This window comes from Neopelma chrysocephalum, unplaced genomic scaffold (genome assembly GCF_003984885.1).
Source record: "Neopelma chrysocephalum unplaced genomic scaffold, ASM398488v2 Primary Assembly neopelma1_87, whole genome shotgun sequence".
NCBI classification, from domain to species: Eukaryota; Metazoa; Chordata; class Aves; order Passeriformes; family Pipridae; genus Neopelma; species Neopelma chrysocephalum.
In genome coordinates, this window is record NW_020897749.1 from 731,230 (window position 1) to 748,463 (window position 17,234).

A 17,234-nucleotide genomic window follows, 5' to 3' on the forward strand; every position below is an offset into this window, starting at 1 on the left:
CTGTGGATGGCTGTGGTGCCCCTGCTCTGGACTTTCTTCAGACCCAGCCAACCTTGCTCAGTCCTCATGTTCCAGTGACAGGTTTTGTGATGAAGACCCATTTCCTTTTGGAGAAGATGCTCTTTGGGCATAGGTGCTCTCAAGAACATGAAAAGAACTTCCAGAGCAAAGGGTGGCCAAAGGCAAGTGCAGCGACTTAAATGGAACACCAATACTCCATTACCAGCTCTACCACTGCTTTTTTAGCCTGCATACCACATAGATTTTGTCAAGATGTCTAAAACGAGTAGCAATCTGATACTTTTGTGTCACAGTGCAAAAAGAACTGTTTTTTTCCCTTATTCCTGCAGAGGAATAACACCACTTCCACCCACAGTGGGAGATGTGTACTTCAAGGACCTCAAATATGTCACAATGAACAGAGTGTGAAATGGGTGGGTATCTAACCCGAGAGACAGGAACACTTGTTATGAAAAACCTAAAACACTTGTTTAGTAATTCAAAGCTGCTTCATTCCATTGAAAGCAAACACACAATTTCAAGGATTCATTGCAAGAGCTACTACAGAACAGCAAAAAGCCCCTCTGCAAGTACTCAGTCCTCCTTAAGTGTCCAGCTCCACTCCTTCAAGTTACATCTGCCTCTGTAGACCAGCTAAGTTGTCTTGACCTCTCCATTCAAGTCCAGTTCCATCAGCTGGTTTCCTGTGATGTTGCCCTTCTTGTTTTTTCTGTATTTGCAGTACCAGCAGAAGACAGCAAGGGCCAGGAGAAGGATCAGAACCAGTGGCAAGCATAGGATGAAGTTCAGCAGTGATGGGGATGAGCAGATCCTAGACATAACCGTTGACTCTGGGGGAAAAAGAAGAAAGAAAAAGTAAGTGAGGCCCCAAGCCAGCATGAGTTTCTCTCTCCTGCTGCTTCTGTAAGTTATCTTCTTAAACACTTTCCCCCAGTCTTCAACAGCCACCAATTTTTAAGAATTCATACAGGCTACCTGAGGAGACTGGGGAGAGAAACCAGGTAATTTGCCTCAGTTTCCTGTCTGGGGAGGTCAGATAAGGCCCCACCTTGTTCATCTGAAATGTCCCAACAGAAACAGCATGGTTCTTCAGCCAACCCATTCAATACTGGTCTCAGTAAGGAAAAACCACATCCCCTTCACCCCACTTGGTCCCTGCCTGACACCAGTGACAGCAGGGTGAGGTAGAGGTCTGTCAGAGGCTGCATCACCAAACAAGAAGAGACAAGAGGAAAGCAAAAGAAACCAGATCAAGAGGTCCCTGTCCCACCCAGAGACCTGCCCCTGCCTCTGCTATCATATTTTAGCCACAGTGAGCTGCAGGCAGCTGTGAGCACCATCCTCATCCCTGGCAGCTCCTGCAGAACAGCTCCCCAGTTAAGGTGGAGGCTGCCTGTACTGTTGGTGGACCTCTTGGGTGCTTCAAAAAAACATTTTTGATTAGTCCCATACTGGCTGAAAAGCTTTTATTTGCAGTATCTCCATTTTTGTCCTGGGCCCCTTACAGACACCCATTAATCCTTGCTCCTCACTTGACACAGAGCTCCAACACCACGGACTGACCTCAGATCCATCTGGCCTGTCCTGAAGGGTCATGCCAACTCCTTTGGGCCTGTTTTATCCATCTCAAAGTGTTGTTCCTCAATTCTTTTTACCCAAGACTCACGTGCAAATGTTTTATTTCTGTTCTGCTTAGCATGTGGCTCTGCTGATTTGAAGCTGTCCATGGGGGCCGGGTGGGAACCAACCTGGAGGCTACTTCTTGCTGTGAAACTGGCTTTTACCCCTCTACTTCTGAAGCTCTGTGCCCCATCCGTAGAGATAGAAGCAGCATTTACTCTCCCAGAGGACAGGGAGAAGTCTTCACTATATGAATGCCTCTATAGCACCAGGGAAACATCCTAAATGGCACCATCAGGGATCAGACCTGAAGTTACTCCTTGGTTACAGGTAATGACACATGGCTGTCATTATCACTTGTAAAATTCCAAAACATTAAAATTCATGAGCCAGAGGGGCATATCAAGATACCTGCATCACTGGGGGAATACACAAGCATACACATGCGGCCACCCTGCCAAAAAAAAAGAGTAACACAAAAAAACAGAGAGAGAGAAAGAAAAAAACACCCAAATAATCTCTTGCATTTTGTGAAAACCATGAAAACCACTTGGCAAAAACACTCATGTGAAAACTGGGGGAGAATTTACCAGCAGTTACTGAGCAATTTTAGCAATGGTTACTCCACCAGCAATGGGTAACAAGAGACAGAGGGAACTGATGAAGGAGAAATCTGAGTGCTAGAGGGAGCCGTGATGGACAACAGCAGTAACTCAACAGTGGGGGGATGAAGTGCTGTCAGTCCCTCTCTGTGCAATTAAATCTGGATTAGCTCTGCTGTAGGTGCAGTCACAAGAGTAGGCTCCATGCCTGCCTGTGCCAGGAGCAGGCACAAGGGAAGGCTCCACAGGATCACCCTTTCCATGCTGGTTGGCACTGGGAATTGCTGCAGAAGCTATAAACCCATGAAGGCAGCCAGGCTGGCTTCAGGCATGGCAGATCCAGAGCTGAAGGCACGAGAAGAACTGCAGGATCCTCTCAGCTGGGTACAGCATGATTGATTTCAGTTAATATTTTTTCCTCCACTTGGGTCATCCAAGCCTCCTATTTCCCCAAAGAGCAACGAGTGCTTTTTTCCTGCCTGTTACCTCCCTAAAAACACTGTGTGCACCTGACTGAAACCTTTGCTTTTATTTATTTAAACTTCTGTATGCAGAATTCATCTCTATCTTTGCACCCAACACGCACCCCAACTCACCCCAGAGAGAATAGAGGCTACTTTTAGAGACCTCACTGGAGACAGGCTTGCCAGAAAACTCAAACCCAGGATTTTTTCCCCAGAACAGTTAGTGTTCTGGTCCCAGTGGCTCAGCTGAGAGCAGGGATTTGTGACCACGGTCCTGTAGACAGCCCACAAGCCATAAAACATTGCAGACAAAAAGTGCACTCAGTGGTAACCTCTGGACCCACATGCTTCACAGTCAGAGCTCTTGATATCTCACCTGATCACCACTTCCAACGTTTACAATGCCAAACACCTTGGTTTCAGCCCTGGCAAAACGGCAGGACTGGGATGTCATTGCCTCCCCTACCAGGCCCATAGCATGTGTCACCTGAAGGGCTCCCAACAAAACTCTGGTGATCTCCCCAGCACTGAGCCCCTCAGCAATCCCTTAGCAAGCCCTCCTGGCTTTGCTGCGTGTCTGCCACTGCACCCAGCAGAGAGCTGACATCACCCTCCCCACACACCCCAGCACGGCTACGGGAACACGAACAGCGCCGGGCGAGCAGCCCCTGTCACCCAGCAGCGTTACCTGGCGGGATGGTGGCGAGCTGGGTGTACCCTGAGCGTGCCGAGGCTTGCAGAGCCCAGTCCTGCCCCTCGCCCTGCCGCTGCCACTCCTGCACCTGGCAGTAATAGAGCCCAGCATCGCCGCTCTCCACGTGGGTCAGCGTCAGGCTGAAGTCACCGGGCGTGGGGCGGCGGAGGTACAGCCTCCCCTCCCGGCCCTCCTGGGGGAGCTGGATGGCGCCGTCGCGGTGGAGGGTGAGCAGGGGACTGTCGAGGCCGCTCTTCTTCACCTGGAACCAGGTGGCTGAGAGGTGGGTGCCGGGCAGGCGGGCACCCTGCAGCAGGCAGGGCAGCGTCACCTCCTCGCCCTCCCTCGCCGAGAGGCTGCGGTTGGTTTTGTCCGCCTGCAGCTCACGCTCTGCGGGAGGGTGCAAGCAGAAAGATGTTGTGGTGTTGCACACTGCCATAGGAATATTTCTGCCTGTGCCCACAGGCTGATGGAAACCTTCTGGAGCAAAGCATGGGGGATTGGGATGGCCTCTTGCAAGGGCCTCTGCAGGACACCCCCAGGCTCCTGTGACTCATCCTCCCTGGGTGTCACCCTCCCTGTCGTCTCTGCCCCCCACCCCGTTCACAACCCTCTGCTGTAATTCTTCCCACCCGCTCCAAATAAGTGATAAGGCATCCTTTGGACCAAAAGCTCTTTAGGAAGCTGGAATTCTCTAATCCACTTTATCTAGGGCTGCAACCCATAAACAAAGTGAGGGTGAGAAGGAAGAACTGAGCCAGGGAGACCCACTCCAGCAGTGCAGTGATTAAGGTGGGAGCAGCTAAACCCTCAGACTTGTTTCTCAGTAGCAATGTGCTGCAGGGTAAGTAAAATCCAGTGTCTTGCTTCAGGATGCTTCAGGAGCACCAGGAAAGGGCAGATTCTCTATTCACAGTGTTGTACAACCAATCAACCGCATCATATGTTGGAGGGAAAAGAAAATGCTACAGCTCGCTCTGTTATGAAGCATTTGACTTCATCTGCCAGTGGCAAAAATAGCAGCTGGGTTGGTTTGGAAGGACGTGGTAAATCTTCCTAATTCCCTATTTCCCTTTGAGAGGCACTGACAACTCCTGCATCCCTGCGTCTCAGATCCAAAGCAGGAGCTGCTGCTTCTAAGCCCTGCCAGCTTAGAAGAGTCCTGTCAAGGGGCCTGTCATAAGTTGATCCAGCCTTCTCCAGCAGCAGCACCTATACACCTATATACCTGCTCACCTGGGAGCTTGAACTCCAGTGTGGTCCTTCCCGATGTTCCCTCTCCGAGTTTGTACCAGCCATCCACCAGCCAGAGCCACTCCTCCACCACACAGTAGTACCTGCCCCGGTCCCCGAGGTTCGCAGACAGAATCTGCAGCCAGAAGACATTGCTGGACACCCTCTGGCTCAGGAACCGGGACTTTTGGGCAGGAGAGCTGAATTCAGGCCCGTATTCCAGCACGCCGCTGTAGTTGGCCCTGATGATTTGCAGGGGGGTCCCATCTGCCAGAGGAGGCAGGAGGTACCAGGTAACAGCGAGCTGTGAATTATTCTGGGCAAACACAATCCGGCACTCGATGGCCGTGTCAGCACTGCTGGCAACCTCCACAGAACTGTCTTCCGCGGAAACCCGAAGCTTGCTTTCTAAAACAGAGAAACAAAATAATAATAATGCTGGCTGCAGCCCCTGCACAGGGCTGTCCTGAGAAAAACACACCGAAAGAGGAGGGAGGAAGAGGGTGTGCAGAGGACAAAGACTCATTAGGGGATGCTGGAGCAGAGGGTGGGGGAAGGAGGGAAAGAAAAAATCCACACACCCTTGCTTGAACAATGGCAGGGAATCACAGCTGGGTGTTACTGGGCAGGAGAGTAGCAGATGAGGTGCCTTCGAGACCATGGAGCAGGAATGGGGGATGGAGGCAGCCACTGTGTTGGAGCTTGGAGGCAAAGCCTCTGTCTGAAGCAAATGTGTCTGTCTACCACTGCTTCCATCAGCAGGCTCACATATACGTGACAAAACCAGCCCACAGCTCTGGAGACTGTGAACAAGTGTCTTTCATCACAGAGAGACAACAGAGCCTGTGTGGGTTTCACTAACAGTTGCCATCTCAGGTGTTTGCTGTGGTTGTTAATCCAAAACCACATGACAGAGTCCTGCACATCCACTGTGATTATAACCAGAAATCGTTCAGCTGAGCACTGCTCAGTTCAGGAGAGCAGAGCTGTGGTCCTGCCTGCAGCTCTGCCCCCAGGCAGCCTGCACTGTTGTTCCCTGTGTGCCTGTACTGCTCCTGGTCTGAGGGACCCTCTTCCCACAGCACATCACCTGTTGCTGGTACCTTTCCATCTCCTCCAGCAGTGGAAAGGCTGCAAACCGGTATCTTTAAAGATCCTCCAACCTCCTGCATTTCCCCTCAGCCCTGCCCCAGCTGTCAGGGGAAGGAGTACACAGAGGTATCTGCCTTGGGTAGGCAGAAATTACTCAGCATGAGACACCATCAGGGCTTTAAGGGACTGTGGCTGAGTTTCCATTCTCAGGGCTTTCCTCGCATACGAGCCGAGCAGTTGGCCGTGGAGGCTGGGGACAACTGAGCTCCCTTAAGCTCAGCCCCTGGGTACTGGTTTGGCTGCAGAGGACACACTGAGATGCTCCCTCAGAGTGTCTCAGACCCCTGCCCTTGGCCACAGGCTCAGCAGGGTGCTCTCCTCCACAGCATCTTCCCAAGGGATGCAACGGCAGCAGGTTGTGGAGAGGGCTTTGGACCAGGAGGGAGCTGTGGCTTCTCCTACAGGGGCTGATGGAGAAAAGGGGCATCACAGGAGAAAGCTTGAGCATTTCCCTTTCCTTCAAGCATTTCTTCTCAAAACTCAAGCAATCCACTTCAGAGGCTATCTCTCGAGACTAGTCAATGCAAGATATCCCAACTGATGGCTCTTGACAGTCCTCTAAATTGCTTCTACCTCTATGTCAAATTTGCCAGCAAAATCTCCCTACTCATATCCACTTATGCTGCTCTTTTTCTTTGTACTCTACTGCTCTTCCTTCTCTCTACAGACAGGCACATTGTCACCAAAAGGTTGACAGTTTCCTCCACAGAGGGACTTGCACAAGTTGCCTCCACAGCAACACTCACAAGGAGGTCGGGGAAGTGGCTGCTCCCAAGGGATCAACAAAGTGCTATCCTGCATTTCACAGCACATATTTGCTGCTGTAAAGAAACGGGTGTGGGCAAGAAGCAGAAGAGAGGGGAAAGCAATCACTCTAATTAGGAAACTGTGCAAATTCATTGGATCCACCACACAGATCACACAGACTTGAGCACACTTAGGAACTGTATGCAAGTTGATGTCTTCCAACTTCACTACTTAAAAGCATACCCATCCCAGAGCCAGCTCTGTGGAAGCACAAATCTTCAGAGGGGAACACTGGACATACTCAAAAGCTGTTTGGAGACAGTCTCGGACAACCTGTTCCAGGTGGCCCTGCTTGAGCAGGGGGTTGGACCAGGTGACCTCTAGAGGTCCCTGCCAAGCTCTGCCATCCTGTGTTTCTGTGACAGGTGAACTGATCACACTGGAAAAAATAAGACACTTAACTTCAGCTGCTCAATACCAAGGCATACTACTCAGCCAGTCAGCAAAGTGCCAGGGGAGGAGGGGGTAGGGGGGCTCTTGCTGGAGTACAGCCCAGCCTGACACCTGCCGGGGCAGAAAATGTTCCAGAAAAGGAAAAGCTACTAGAGCTCAGAGAGGAGCCACGGGAACTGCTGCCTTGAGCACTTGATTTTGATGAGTAAAATTGCTGTTACGCTCTCAGAGATCACCTCAAGAGGAATCAGAGCACTTGCTGCAAAGCCCCTTTTTTCAGCTCCAGGTCTCCTCTCTCTGCTGCTGAAGATCAATTACCAAAAGGGCAGAGCAGCTGCCTGCCTCTTCCTTTCCCACACAAAGCCATGGTGCTGTTTTCTCTTTCATTTTCAATTTAATTAACCAAGCTGAGCATCTTGCTGCCCTTCTCCCTGTGAACCCTGCCTGCTGACACCACGCTTCCTGCCCAGCCCAGGAGCAGTGGAGCATGCAGAAGGGCACGGACACTGCAGTGACCCATGTGGGCAGCTGGCTGGAGGGACAGAAGGTGGAAAGGCCCCTGCAGCTCACTCCAGAGACAGGGGAAGCCTCTGCAGGCAGCTGCACTGAGAGGCTGATGGGAACTAATTATGGGACCCCCACAAAAAAATCAGAAATGGAAACCATCTCTTCTCCTTCCTTGCCTGTTGTAATGCTTCATGCACGTCCCTCCTGTCTGAAGCTGACCCACAGACCAGATCCACAGGGGCATGTAAACTCCTAAAGCACTAAGTGACACCAAGCACTAAATGAAGTGTAGCAGCAGAAGTCAAGTCCAGTATCTCTGCAGGCTCCAGCGATAAGATTTTGTATGTGAAGAAACAGGCTGGTGATTTTCATGATTTGCAGCTTAATTTTCTGCAGCTCTGCTTCACCCTATTGCTGCTAGAGTCGGCCTCCTTCCCAGACTTCTCTCCCTTCCCAAATATCCTTCGCTGGCTCATTGCTGCCTTTCTGAGAGAGACAGTACTAGACCCAGCAGCCACCTCCCACCGTGCACCACCCTCTCCCAGCTCCCACCATCTTCACAGCGTTGCAGCATCCAGCAACAGCTGCAATACATCTGGAGCCAAATGTTGTAATATCTTCACGGTGTCGCTGCTACCATCTCCTCTGTGTAGATGCTCCACAATTACACCTGCTCATCTTAACGCCATTTACACTAGAGATACATGCTCGTACATGCTGTTTATTCTCATCCTTAGCCTGCAGCCCCCCCCAGCCCCAGATGGCTGTGGCTCAGCCAGCTGAGCACCCCAGCACCCAGCTCCACAGGGGGCAAGGAAAGAGCAGCAGTGGAGCAGGAGGGAGAACACCACAGAAATGAGCCTGAACAGGGAAGGAAACGTATCAGCTTACGCTACAGCAAACCCATCAGTTAAAAAACACGGAAAGCACATAATTTCAGTTCACTGGGTTGCGATTCCAAAAATCCAAGGATTTAGAAGGAGGAGCACTTGATGCGTGAAAAAAGAGCAAGAACACCCCCCCCCTTTTGCTGGCAGAACAGAAGTGAGCGAAAAAAAATAAACCAAGCTGTATTCTCACACCTGCCTCCTCAGACTAAGAGTTTTTGGCCAGGACAAACCCTTCAATTCCTCCAGCAGCCCCATCCATGAGCAGAGCAAGCTGACAGCGTGGTGCTGCCAGGGGTGGCAGGGAGCAGGCACACGGGCTGAGGTCTGACTGCAGCATCTCTCTTCCATGAGAGGATGAGGCTCCCAGAGTGATGCTGGCAGGCACAGTGGTAGCACAGGCCCTGCCTGCAGTGGTGGCCTTAAAAGAGAACCCTGGGCAGGGCCCCTCAGCTGCACAGCCCACCTGTGCTCGGGAGGAGATACCTCCCCACAGAGCCCCTGGCTCAGTGCTGGCTCCCAGCCTGTCAGAGAGCCCTGGTGCTTTCTCAGCACACTTCAAATACACTGGGGGAAGCTCAGGGAACACAGACATCCCAGCAGCTTTGGGGGCCAGTCTCTCTCCACTGTCCTCCAGAAGCCCAGACCATGGGAGGGTACCTCATACCCTCCAACATTCACCTGGGCTTCTCTGGGGGCACTACTTCTTTCCAGAAACAAGGCTTCAAATCCTAATGGCAGGGCTGATCCTTAGATGCTTGGCATAATCTGCAAATAAATAGATTTTGCCATTTGCTAATGGCAAATTTGCCTCCAAGGTTGCTGTCAGGCGCTGAGCAAGCAAGAGAGCAGGCAGCACTACCTCATGCAGCCCTGGGAGGTGACCCCGCTGGGGACACCCCAGACATCAGTGGTCCTGATTGCCCTGGCCATGTTTGATTCATTTAAAGTTGCAGAAGGAGAGACTTCTGATGAAGACACTGCTTACCTGGCAGCACCACCTTTATCCCCACAGGATTGGACCTGGTGGTGGCCGCTGGCTGCCCCAGGGGCAGGACATTCCTCCTCCAGACCTCCACCTCACACTGGTACGTCCCCTCATCGGCGGCCACGGCACTGTGGATGTGCAGCCTGAAGGAGGTGTCAGCAGCCTTCATCAGCTGGGCTTTCTCCTTGAAGTGTGACTGTGCTGCCACCCAGGCCACAGTGCCATTGGGAAAGACCTGGACCAGCTCATGGTAGGTGGGTGGGCTGGGCTGGAAGAGCCACCGCACGGACGCCGGCACCTCCTCAAGGGTGTAGTTGGCGCTCACTTGGCAGATGAGTTCAAAACTTTGCCCGTACCTGACTGTGGCAATTCGGCTCCTCAGCGTGGTGCGCAGACCGAGACCTGCTCGGGAGGAGAGAGCCCTTGGCACCAGGACAGAAATCCCGCCCTGTGCTACCTTCCCACCACCCTTCCCATGCTGTCCCAGCCACCACAACCCCACGGAGGCCAGCAGTCCTGCTGCTGCTCTCCCAGTGCCACTCTCACTTAGGTGCACTGTGCTCTTCCAGCCCCGTGTGACCCACTCCTATCCAACCCCCACTCTCCCAGTCCCTTGGACAACCCTGAGTACCCTCTTTTCCAGAGTGCCCAGTCCCACACCATGACAAGGAGCCAGGGATCCTCCACTGATGCTACTGTCCTGTTTGCTGCTTCCTTACACCCTCCACAAAACCTGAACAACTCCCGTGGCCCAACCCATCCTCCCAGGCACCCAAGCCCAGCAACAAGAAAGGAAAAACAGCCTAAACCACAGTCAAAATCTGTCTCTCCATAAAGGCACCCATTACAGCAATTAAAAGAGGAAATGTGGGCACTGCACACCAGGGAGGTGAGCAGCTCTGCACTCAGACAAGGGGGCAGGAGAAGCAATCAGATGCCAGCAACAGGGGTGTGTCTGACAAAGGCCACCAGACAACTCAGCAAGTGCCTTTGTTGAGTTTAATTATTGTAAGTAATTATGCTGTTAGAACAGATATTTTTTATTTCAAGGTAAGGAGACAGTCAGAAAGACCTGCTGAACAAGCCACTGCCGTTAAAGTGTCCAGGCATTTTAGCTGTTGCATCCCACTTTTCTCCCCCAAAACACCTCATGGAGGACTCCAGCATCCTGGCAGAAATGGGGAATCTGAAGGACTCCAGGGCCAAGTGATCAGCCCTGCAGCAGCAGCAGAGCTCAGGACACAGCAGCCCTATGTCCTTCTGACATGTCCACCTGCTTCTCCAGCCTTGCCTCCAGTCCAGAAAGAGGGGTGACCCAACTTACCCATGGAGCTGACTGTCACCGCTGCCTCCCCTTGCTCTGTCCAGCTTTGGCCTCGGGACCGCTCTGTTGCTTCACATCTGTACTTCCCACCATCATCCTCATCCAGTGTGCTGGGGATCACCAGGGTGAAGGTGACAGAGCTCGCTTTCTCCAGCCGGAGGTTCCCCCGAGTCCTGCCATCCCGGTAGGTGCTCCCCAGCCTCAGGCTGCCATCCTGCTCCATGGTGGCCACCAGCACCCCGGGACCCGGGCGCTGTGGGGGCAGGTGCCACCACTGCACAGACACGGGGCTGGTGGCTCCTTGCACCTCACAGTGGAGGATCAGGGAGTCTCCTGCCGTGACCTGTGGCGTGCTGGTGGACACGGACAGGCGCATGTGGCTCTCTGCAAACAACAGTCAGCGTGTTGGAGAGGAGGTTGTTGTGCTCCTCAGAGAAAGCCAGAGGTACTGTGGCATTAAATTGAAAGACTAGCAAAGCCTTGACATTGGAAAAGAAAAGGAATTGAGGAATTGTCCAAAATTTTCAACCAGCCCTTCCTTACGAATTTGGAGAAATCCTTGTGGAGTTTGGGGTTTTTTGTTTGTTTGTTTTTTCCCAGTTTAACATCATTTTTGGGACATGAATACATAAAGAAATACTTAAGAAATGGAGTCCCAGCAGGCAGCTCTTGCTACATGACAATAATCGTCATCTAGCTATGACAAGGAAACCATGAGTCTCCTACACACCTTCCTTAGCGTGGTCTCTCACAAGCCATCCTTCCACAACAGGGAGAGAACCCTGATGGAAATGGCAGTGAACCCCCCCTCCAGAAGCACCTGCTCTGCAGGGTCATCCTCTGATACTAAGGAGTAGCAACAGGCATTGCTTACAATTTTCTGTAGCAAAGACACAGGAGGACCCAGACTGCCCAGAATTCTACCTATTTGCCCCAAAACTTGCTGCAAAGAGACGGAGCTAAAGGTTAACACTTTGTTGACAGCTGCTGCATCTGTCGTGCTAATGTTTGCCAGAGCAAATGCTTTTCCCATTATCTACCAAAAGCTATTGCACATTTGCACTCTTGCTGCCCCTGCCAAGATGAGCCCAGACTTAGAGCATTCCCCAGCCAAGGATCCTACAGACTTTACCCAGAGGAGCAGCCATTAGGATTTACTGACCTATCGGCTTCACGTTGACTTGGATACCTGATGACAGGTTGGTTTGGATGCCATGCAAGTCTCCAGGAGTCTTCATTTCTGACACAGAGCAGTGATATGTACCATTGTCCCTCAGCCCCACCTCATAGATGGTGAGAGCATAAATTGTGTTGCTTGGCTTGAGTGCTCGGAGCTGCCCCAGCTTGGCTCTCTCCTCATATTCTTCCTCCCAAGTCAACACCCCATGAGGGTCAACCCTGGCCACTTCCATGTTATTGAGGAGCCAAATCACTTGGAAGTGCCTGCTGCCACTCTTCTGAGCTTCCACCGTGCAATTCAGCTGCAAAGTATCCCCTTCAGAAAGGGAGTTTTCAGCAGCAGCAATGTCCACAGAGAGGTCTCTGCCTGTTGACAGTCAAAAGCAAAGAGAGTGGTGAGTGGCTCTTCCCATGCTTCCCTCCCACCTGGCAGCACCAACGGCCTTGCAGAGAGCAACAGGAGGGAATTCTCCATTGAAACATTTTCTTTCATTAGAAAAGTGATCAGGATGGAAAACGTTGTCCACGGGGAGATGACAGCCCTGGAGATGGTTGCCAATTCCAGGCACTAAGCAGCAGTCGCAGGTGGAAGAAGTGCCAGAGCCCTGAGGAGCTGAGCTCCCCCCTTCAGAGTGTCACTGTGGTGCCCTGCAAGTCTAAAAGCAAGGGCAAGGCTGTAGTTTGGAAGCAGAACAGAGCACCTCCCAGACCACAGTTGGAAGGGCTCAAATCGAAAGCAAAGTACCCAGAGTGAATTTAAACACTGGTTCATAAACAGTTTGCAAACAGGAATTCCAGCTGCTGGAGATATGTTTGGCATTCCTAAATATTTGCTGGAGAGTTTATAAAAGACACCAGTGAAGCTGTTAACCGCAGTCAGAGTGTTTGCTGGCTCCCAGCGTGATGGGGCACTCAGTCCTGCAGCCTGGGCTGCCCCACTGGGTGCTAGAGGGCCCTGCAGAGCTGATGGAAGGCTTGAACACCTGCTGCAGGTCCAGTACAGCCATCATAATGTCCTCTTACCACTATCACCTCTCTTCTACCCTGAACAGACACCACATGATAAATACCAAGCTCTGACAAGGTTTCTCTAAATGATATTGTGGCACTGGTACCTGAGGCCACACCCTACCAGTGTGCCTCTTCAACAAGCAGATGCAGGGAAGCTCACTGAGTGCCATTGCTCCCCAGGCAGCAGCAGACCTGGAAAGCCTTTGCTGCAAACAGTGTGCAATAAGAGGAATAAAACTTTGCTAGTCAGCCGGGTTTCAGGAAACAGACTCTGACAAGGGGAGACCACACTTCCCCCCCTCAATACCTTGCTCCCCTGAGCCCCACACAGGGTGCTTGGTTCTTACCCAGCTGTTTCTTTGGTTTCCTGCTCTGACTCACCACCCTCCCACGAGACACAGGTTCCCCTCACCACCTTGGCTCTGTAGCCTTCTCCATCTGGCCTGAGCCACGGGGACAGGGTACACCACCTCCCCAGGCACCTTTTCAGTGGGAGACGTGCTCCTATTTTACTGCCTACTGTTGAAGGACATCAACTAGACACAGTCTTGTCTTGGCTGCTTTGAAGTAAAACTTAGTGGTGGGGAAAGAGATTTTCCCTTCCTCTGGGCGCAGCTACTCACACACTCCCGGGGGCAGAGCAGGGTGAGGGACCTCAGCCAACAAAGGCCTTGTGGCAGGAGGGATGTCAGGCAGGGTGCTCAGAGGAATGGCCTAATAAACAGCAGCACCAGTTGCTCTGGAAACTGGCAAACTGGTGACTGCATGGACAGACAAGCCACCCCCAACAGACACAGGAGCTGTGCAGCACATGCAGTACACCCCCGCATCCCTCCACCCCTGTGGTTGACAAGCAGCTCACTGTGGTGTACTTTAAGGCCACAAGACCCTGGAGGCAGTCTAACAACACAGTTTTTTGCACCCTGGAGCTTAATGCTGCCAAGGAGCCAGGCTGCTGCAGGCACACTCTGCTCTCTCTGCTAACACCTCACACGGCTCTGCGAGACTGCGTGATTTGTTTGAGATTTGGCTGCATGAACATCCAAAGTGTGAAGCACCAACAGCTCCTGAACCAGGGGCTGCCACGGCCCTGAGCCAAGCCCAGCCCACCCCCTCAGAGCCCAGCAAAGGCGGCCAGACCCACCAGCTTGACCCTGGGCTGTGACAGAGGCAGCAAGTGAAGGGCACTGAAGCTGCTGCAGTAGAGCCTTGAATGCACGAGGGAGTTGGAGCCAACATGTGAGTTTGCAAGAGCCTTACCCTGGCTCATGACTGTCAGCGATGTCCTCTCTGTCTGCTTGCGGGAGATATCCTTCCAAGTCTTGTCAGGATCCTCAATCCACTCGGCTGCCTCACAGTACAGCTGCCCCTGGTCGGATGGCTTCACTCCCCCGAGGAAGAGCTTGTAGGTGGTGTTCCCAACCTTGTTCAGCCTCACGTCCCCCACCAGAAACCTCTGCACGTAAGAGGGTCCTGGCTTCAGGATGAAGTCCTTGGAGAGGGTGAGGACCTCCTCAGCTTGGTGCTCTCCTGTTCCCCGAAGGTGGTACCAGCCAACCGAGAGATGCGTGTGCTGGGTGGTGGACTTGGACACCTCACAGGTGAGCTCCACTTCATCCCCTTCAGTGAGGGTGAGGACCTGGGGTGCCATGGAAGCTGAGAGGGTGTCTGCAATCACTGAGCATGGGGGAGAAATACACAATCATAGAATATCCTGAGTTGAAAGTGACCCATGAGAATTGCTGAGTCCAGCTCCTGGCCCTGCATAGGACAACCCCCAAAAAACCACAGCCAGGCCCTAAGGGATCTGACAGCACATGAGAGACATCTTTTGTAGCTGACTGACAAGGCTTCCATCAGCTTATGTTGAGGTGTGACATGGCTAAAACCTCAGCAGGGAAGAAAGAAAAGTGAATCTTTTGCAGTACACTCTACAGTCAAACTACAGTCAGCATTAATTAGGCAACCCCAAGGAGAGTAAAGTCTGTGCCCTCACTATCCCAAATGCAGACTGGTGCAACACCAAAATAAAGGAGAAAATGGGGCTGAACACCAAATGGAAGTATCATACCACCACATAGACTTGGTGGGCTCACAGTAGGGCCTTTCCTTTTGCCTCTCCACCCCATTGCCTTCCCTCACCCAGTGCTCTGCAAGAGCTGCTACCTTCCTCCATCTGTGGGTATCTCACTTGGGTCAATAATCTGACCTGGGAGGACACCAACACATAATGCCCAGAACCCAAAAACTCCTGCCCTCCTAAATGCTTAGCTGTGAAATGCCGAGTCTGCATCAGGAGCTGAAGTTAAAGTCAGGCCATGGGAGAGCAGAGGCTTCCTCTCCCTTCCCTTGCCCTGGCTGGGAGGCCATAGCCAGAGAACCTGCAAGGCAATATCTGAGTTTCCCTACCTTAGCAATCCCACAGCAGAGAGAGAAGGAAAATTTGCATCCACCAGTCCCACTAATCACCCCTTTCCCCAGCTACGCCTCTGACAGATTTGCAGAGGTGAGCACTTCTCACAGTGCAAACGTGGGGGCACAGCAGGAACCCACCAGTACCCCTGCCCAGTGGGGAGCGGGGCTCTCCTCCGGGACCCACCTGAGAGGTTCATCTTGGCGCTGTAGCTCCCGAAGTACCTCTCGTCGGTGTTGGGCGTGTGGCACTCGTACTCCCCGGCATCCCGTTCCTGCAGCTCCGTGATGTGCAGCAGGACGGCGTCCCCCTGCACCCGCTCCACGTAGATCCCGCGGCCGCCCACGCGCTGGGTGTAGATGGCGTAGGGGAACGAGGGGTCGACGGTGCTGACGATCTGCACCTCCCGCTCGGGGGCCGAGGGCAGGTAGATGGACCACTGGAAGTTCTGCTCCGCTGGGCCCTGGTAGCCTCTCACCTTGCACCACAGCGTGACGTGGGAGCCCCTCACGCGGTGGAGGGGCCCCTGCTGCACGGTCACCACGCGCTGGGCAGGGGCCAGACCTGCGGTCAGCAAGCAGGCAGCACACAGGGTGTTCGCAGGAGGTACGTGCCACCCCAGGGGGTTGCACACCCAAAATGACAGTGGCTCTGGGCACGCACGGGAGCGCAGCACGGCACTGAAAAGAACTGCTGTGCAGCCGCGTTCTTCGAAGCACGAAGTCCAAGGGACTTCACACCCCTTGCGACTTCAAGAACAAGTCGTATAACAACAGACCCCAAACTTCTCTCCTAGCATGCTGGGGGTCACGCAACAGAGACCAGAGGATAGTGGCCAGAGGGCTGCCAGGCCTGTTCATGCCTGAAGAGCATCTCTCAGCCAGCACTGCAGAAGGAGTAGCAACCAGGCTGAGATCACTGGAGGAAGCTTTGTGGCGTGTTAAATTAAGAGGGTCAGGCACTCAGGTCCTGCACAAACCGTGGGGGAACGCGAGCAAGTGCCAGAGCTGACCACTGCCAGAGAAAGAGTTGCAATGCAGAAGCCAAGGGACATGGAACAGTGGAGGTAAGCAGCAGGCTGGATACTGCAGAGGTGCTCCACAGGCAGAAACTGGGGAGAGCACAGGAGAGGGGGCCAGCAAGAGCTCTGCTGAAGGCAGGGGACACAGGGGGACATCAAGAGCTCCCTTCATTTCTGCTTGCAGAGGGTTTGGGGAGGTGGTGGCCACCCATGGACCCTCCCCTTATGCATAGCTCCCAGAGGTGACACTCATTCCATTCTGATTCTCGGCATGCACACTTAGCAAAATGCCCATTGGATGTGGATACTGAGTCAAAACACAACTGTGGTGGCCTGAGAAGAGAGCTGGTGATGGCACAGCCTTCAGAAATTCTCTCCCAAGGGGACAGGGGGTGAGGTAACTCCCCCACACCTCCAGCAGTCACTCAACAGGGATGTGTATGTCCCTCACCGAAACCCTGCTAGGGTTGGGGCTGTCATTTTGGAGTGAAACTGCAGTGCAAAAGGGAGCACAGGCTGATGAGCCTCTTCCCACGGCCACCGAGCCAGAGCAGCGCTGGCTGAGCCACCCGCCTGCACCAAGGGGGTGCTCTGCTTTCCCCACAACTGCCCCAAGAAAGCTCCTACCACCGGGCAGGGCACTCACCCAGGAGGAGGAGGAAGAGGAAGGCAGCCACCAGGCACTGTGCCAGCCCCATTGGAATCATCTCTGCTTGGATCCTCTGCCAGAGGGGCAGTGGTGGGTTCTCACGGGCGATGGCGACAGCCACCCCGCTATTCCGAAAGTGGCTGGGAGGAAACTGCGTGTCAGTGGTGGTTTCCTCCACTTAGTGTGGCAGAGAGAGCTTAGGGAGTGCGGTGACACGGCAAAGTGACAGCCTCTGGGAGGTGACAGCCAGCACCCCATCCCCAAGACAA

The 17,234-nt window shown here is 53.1% G+C and overlaps 1 protein-coding gene across 1 annotated transcript; it reads right to left on the reverse strand.

Annotated features, from left to right (window-relative positions):
* Positions 1-586: 586 nt before the first annotated feature.
* Positions 587-17,014, reverse strand: CD101 (CD101 molecule). The gene is made up of 8 exons (XM_027692640.1): positions 16,963-17,014; positions 15,482-15,859; positions 14,143-14,559; positions 11,855-12,238; positions 9,369-9,770; positions 4,638-5,042; positions 3,396-3,791; positions 587-851 (listed from the first exon to the last, which is right to left on the reverse strand). Exons 1-8 carry the CDS (start codon positions 17,012-17,014, stop codon positions 655-657), a joined length of 2,631 nt encoding a protein of 876 aa, XP_027548441.1. The 3' UTR covers positions 587-654.
* Between the last annotated feature and the right edge of the window lie 220 nt (positions 17,015-17,234).

Bases quoted from the DNA above. Each gene is read 5' to 3' on its own strand.
- CD101 (XM_027692640.1), bottom strand. From the start codon at position 17,014: ATGGGGCTGGCACAGTGCCTGGTGGCTGCCTTCCTCTTCCTCCTCCTC. The intron at 9,771-11,854 runs GTCAGTAAATCC...CCTCCCGAGCAG, and splicing joins AGTCAACGTGAAGCCGATAG to GTCTCGGTCTGCGCACCACG. The intron at 3,792-4,637 runs GTGAGCAGGTAT...ACCCTCCCGCAG, and splicing joins ACTGGAGTTCAAGCTCCCAG to AGCGTGAGCTGCAGGCGGAC.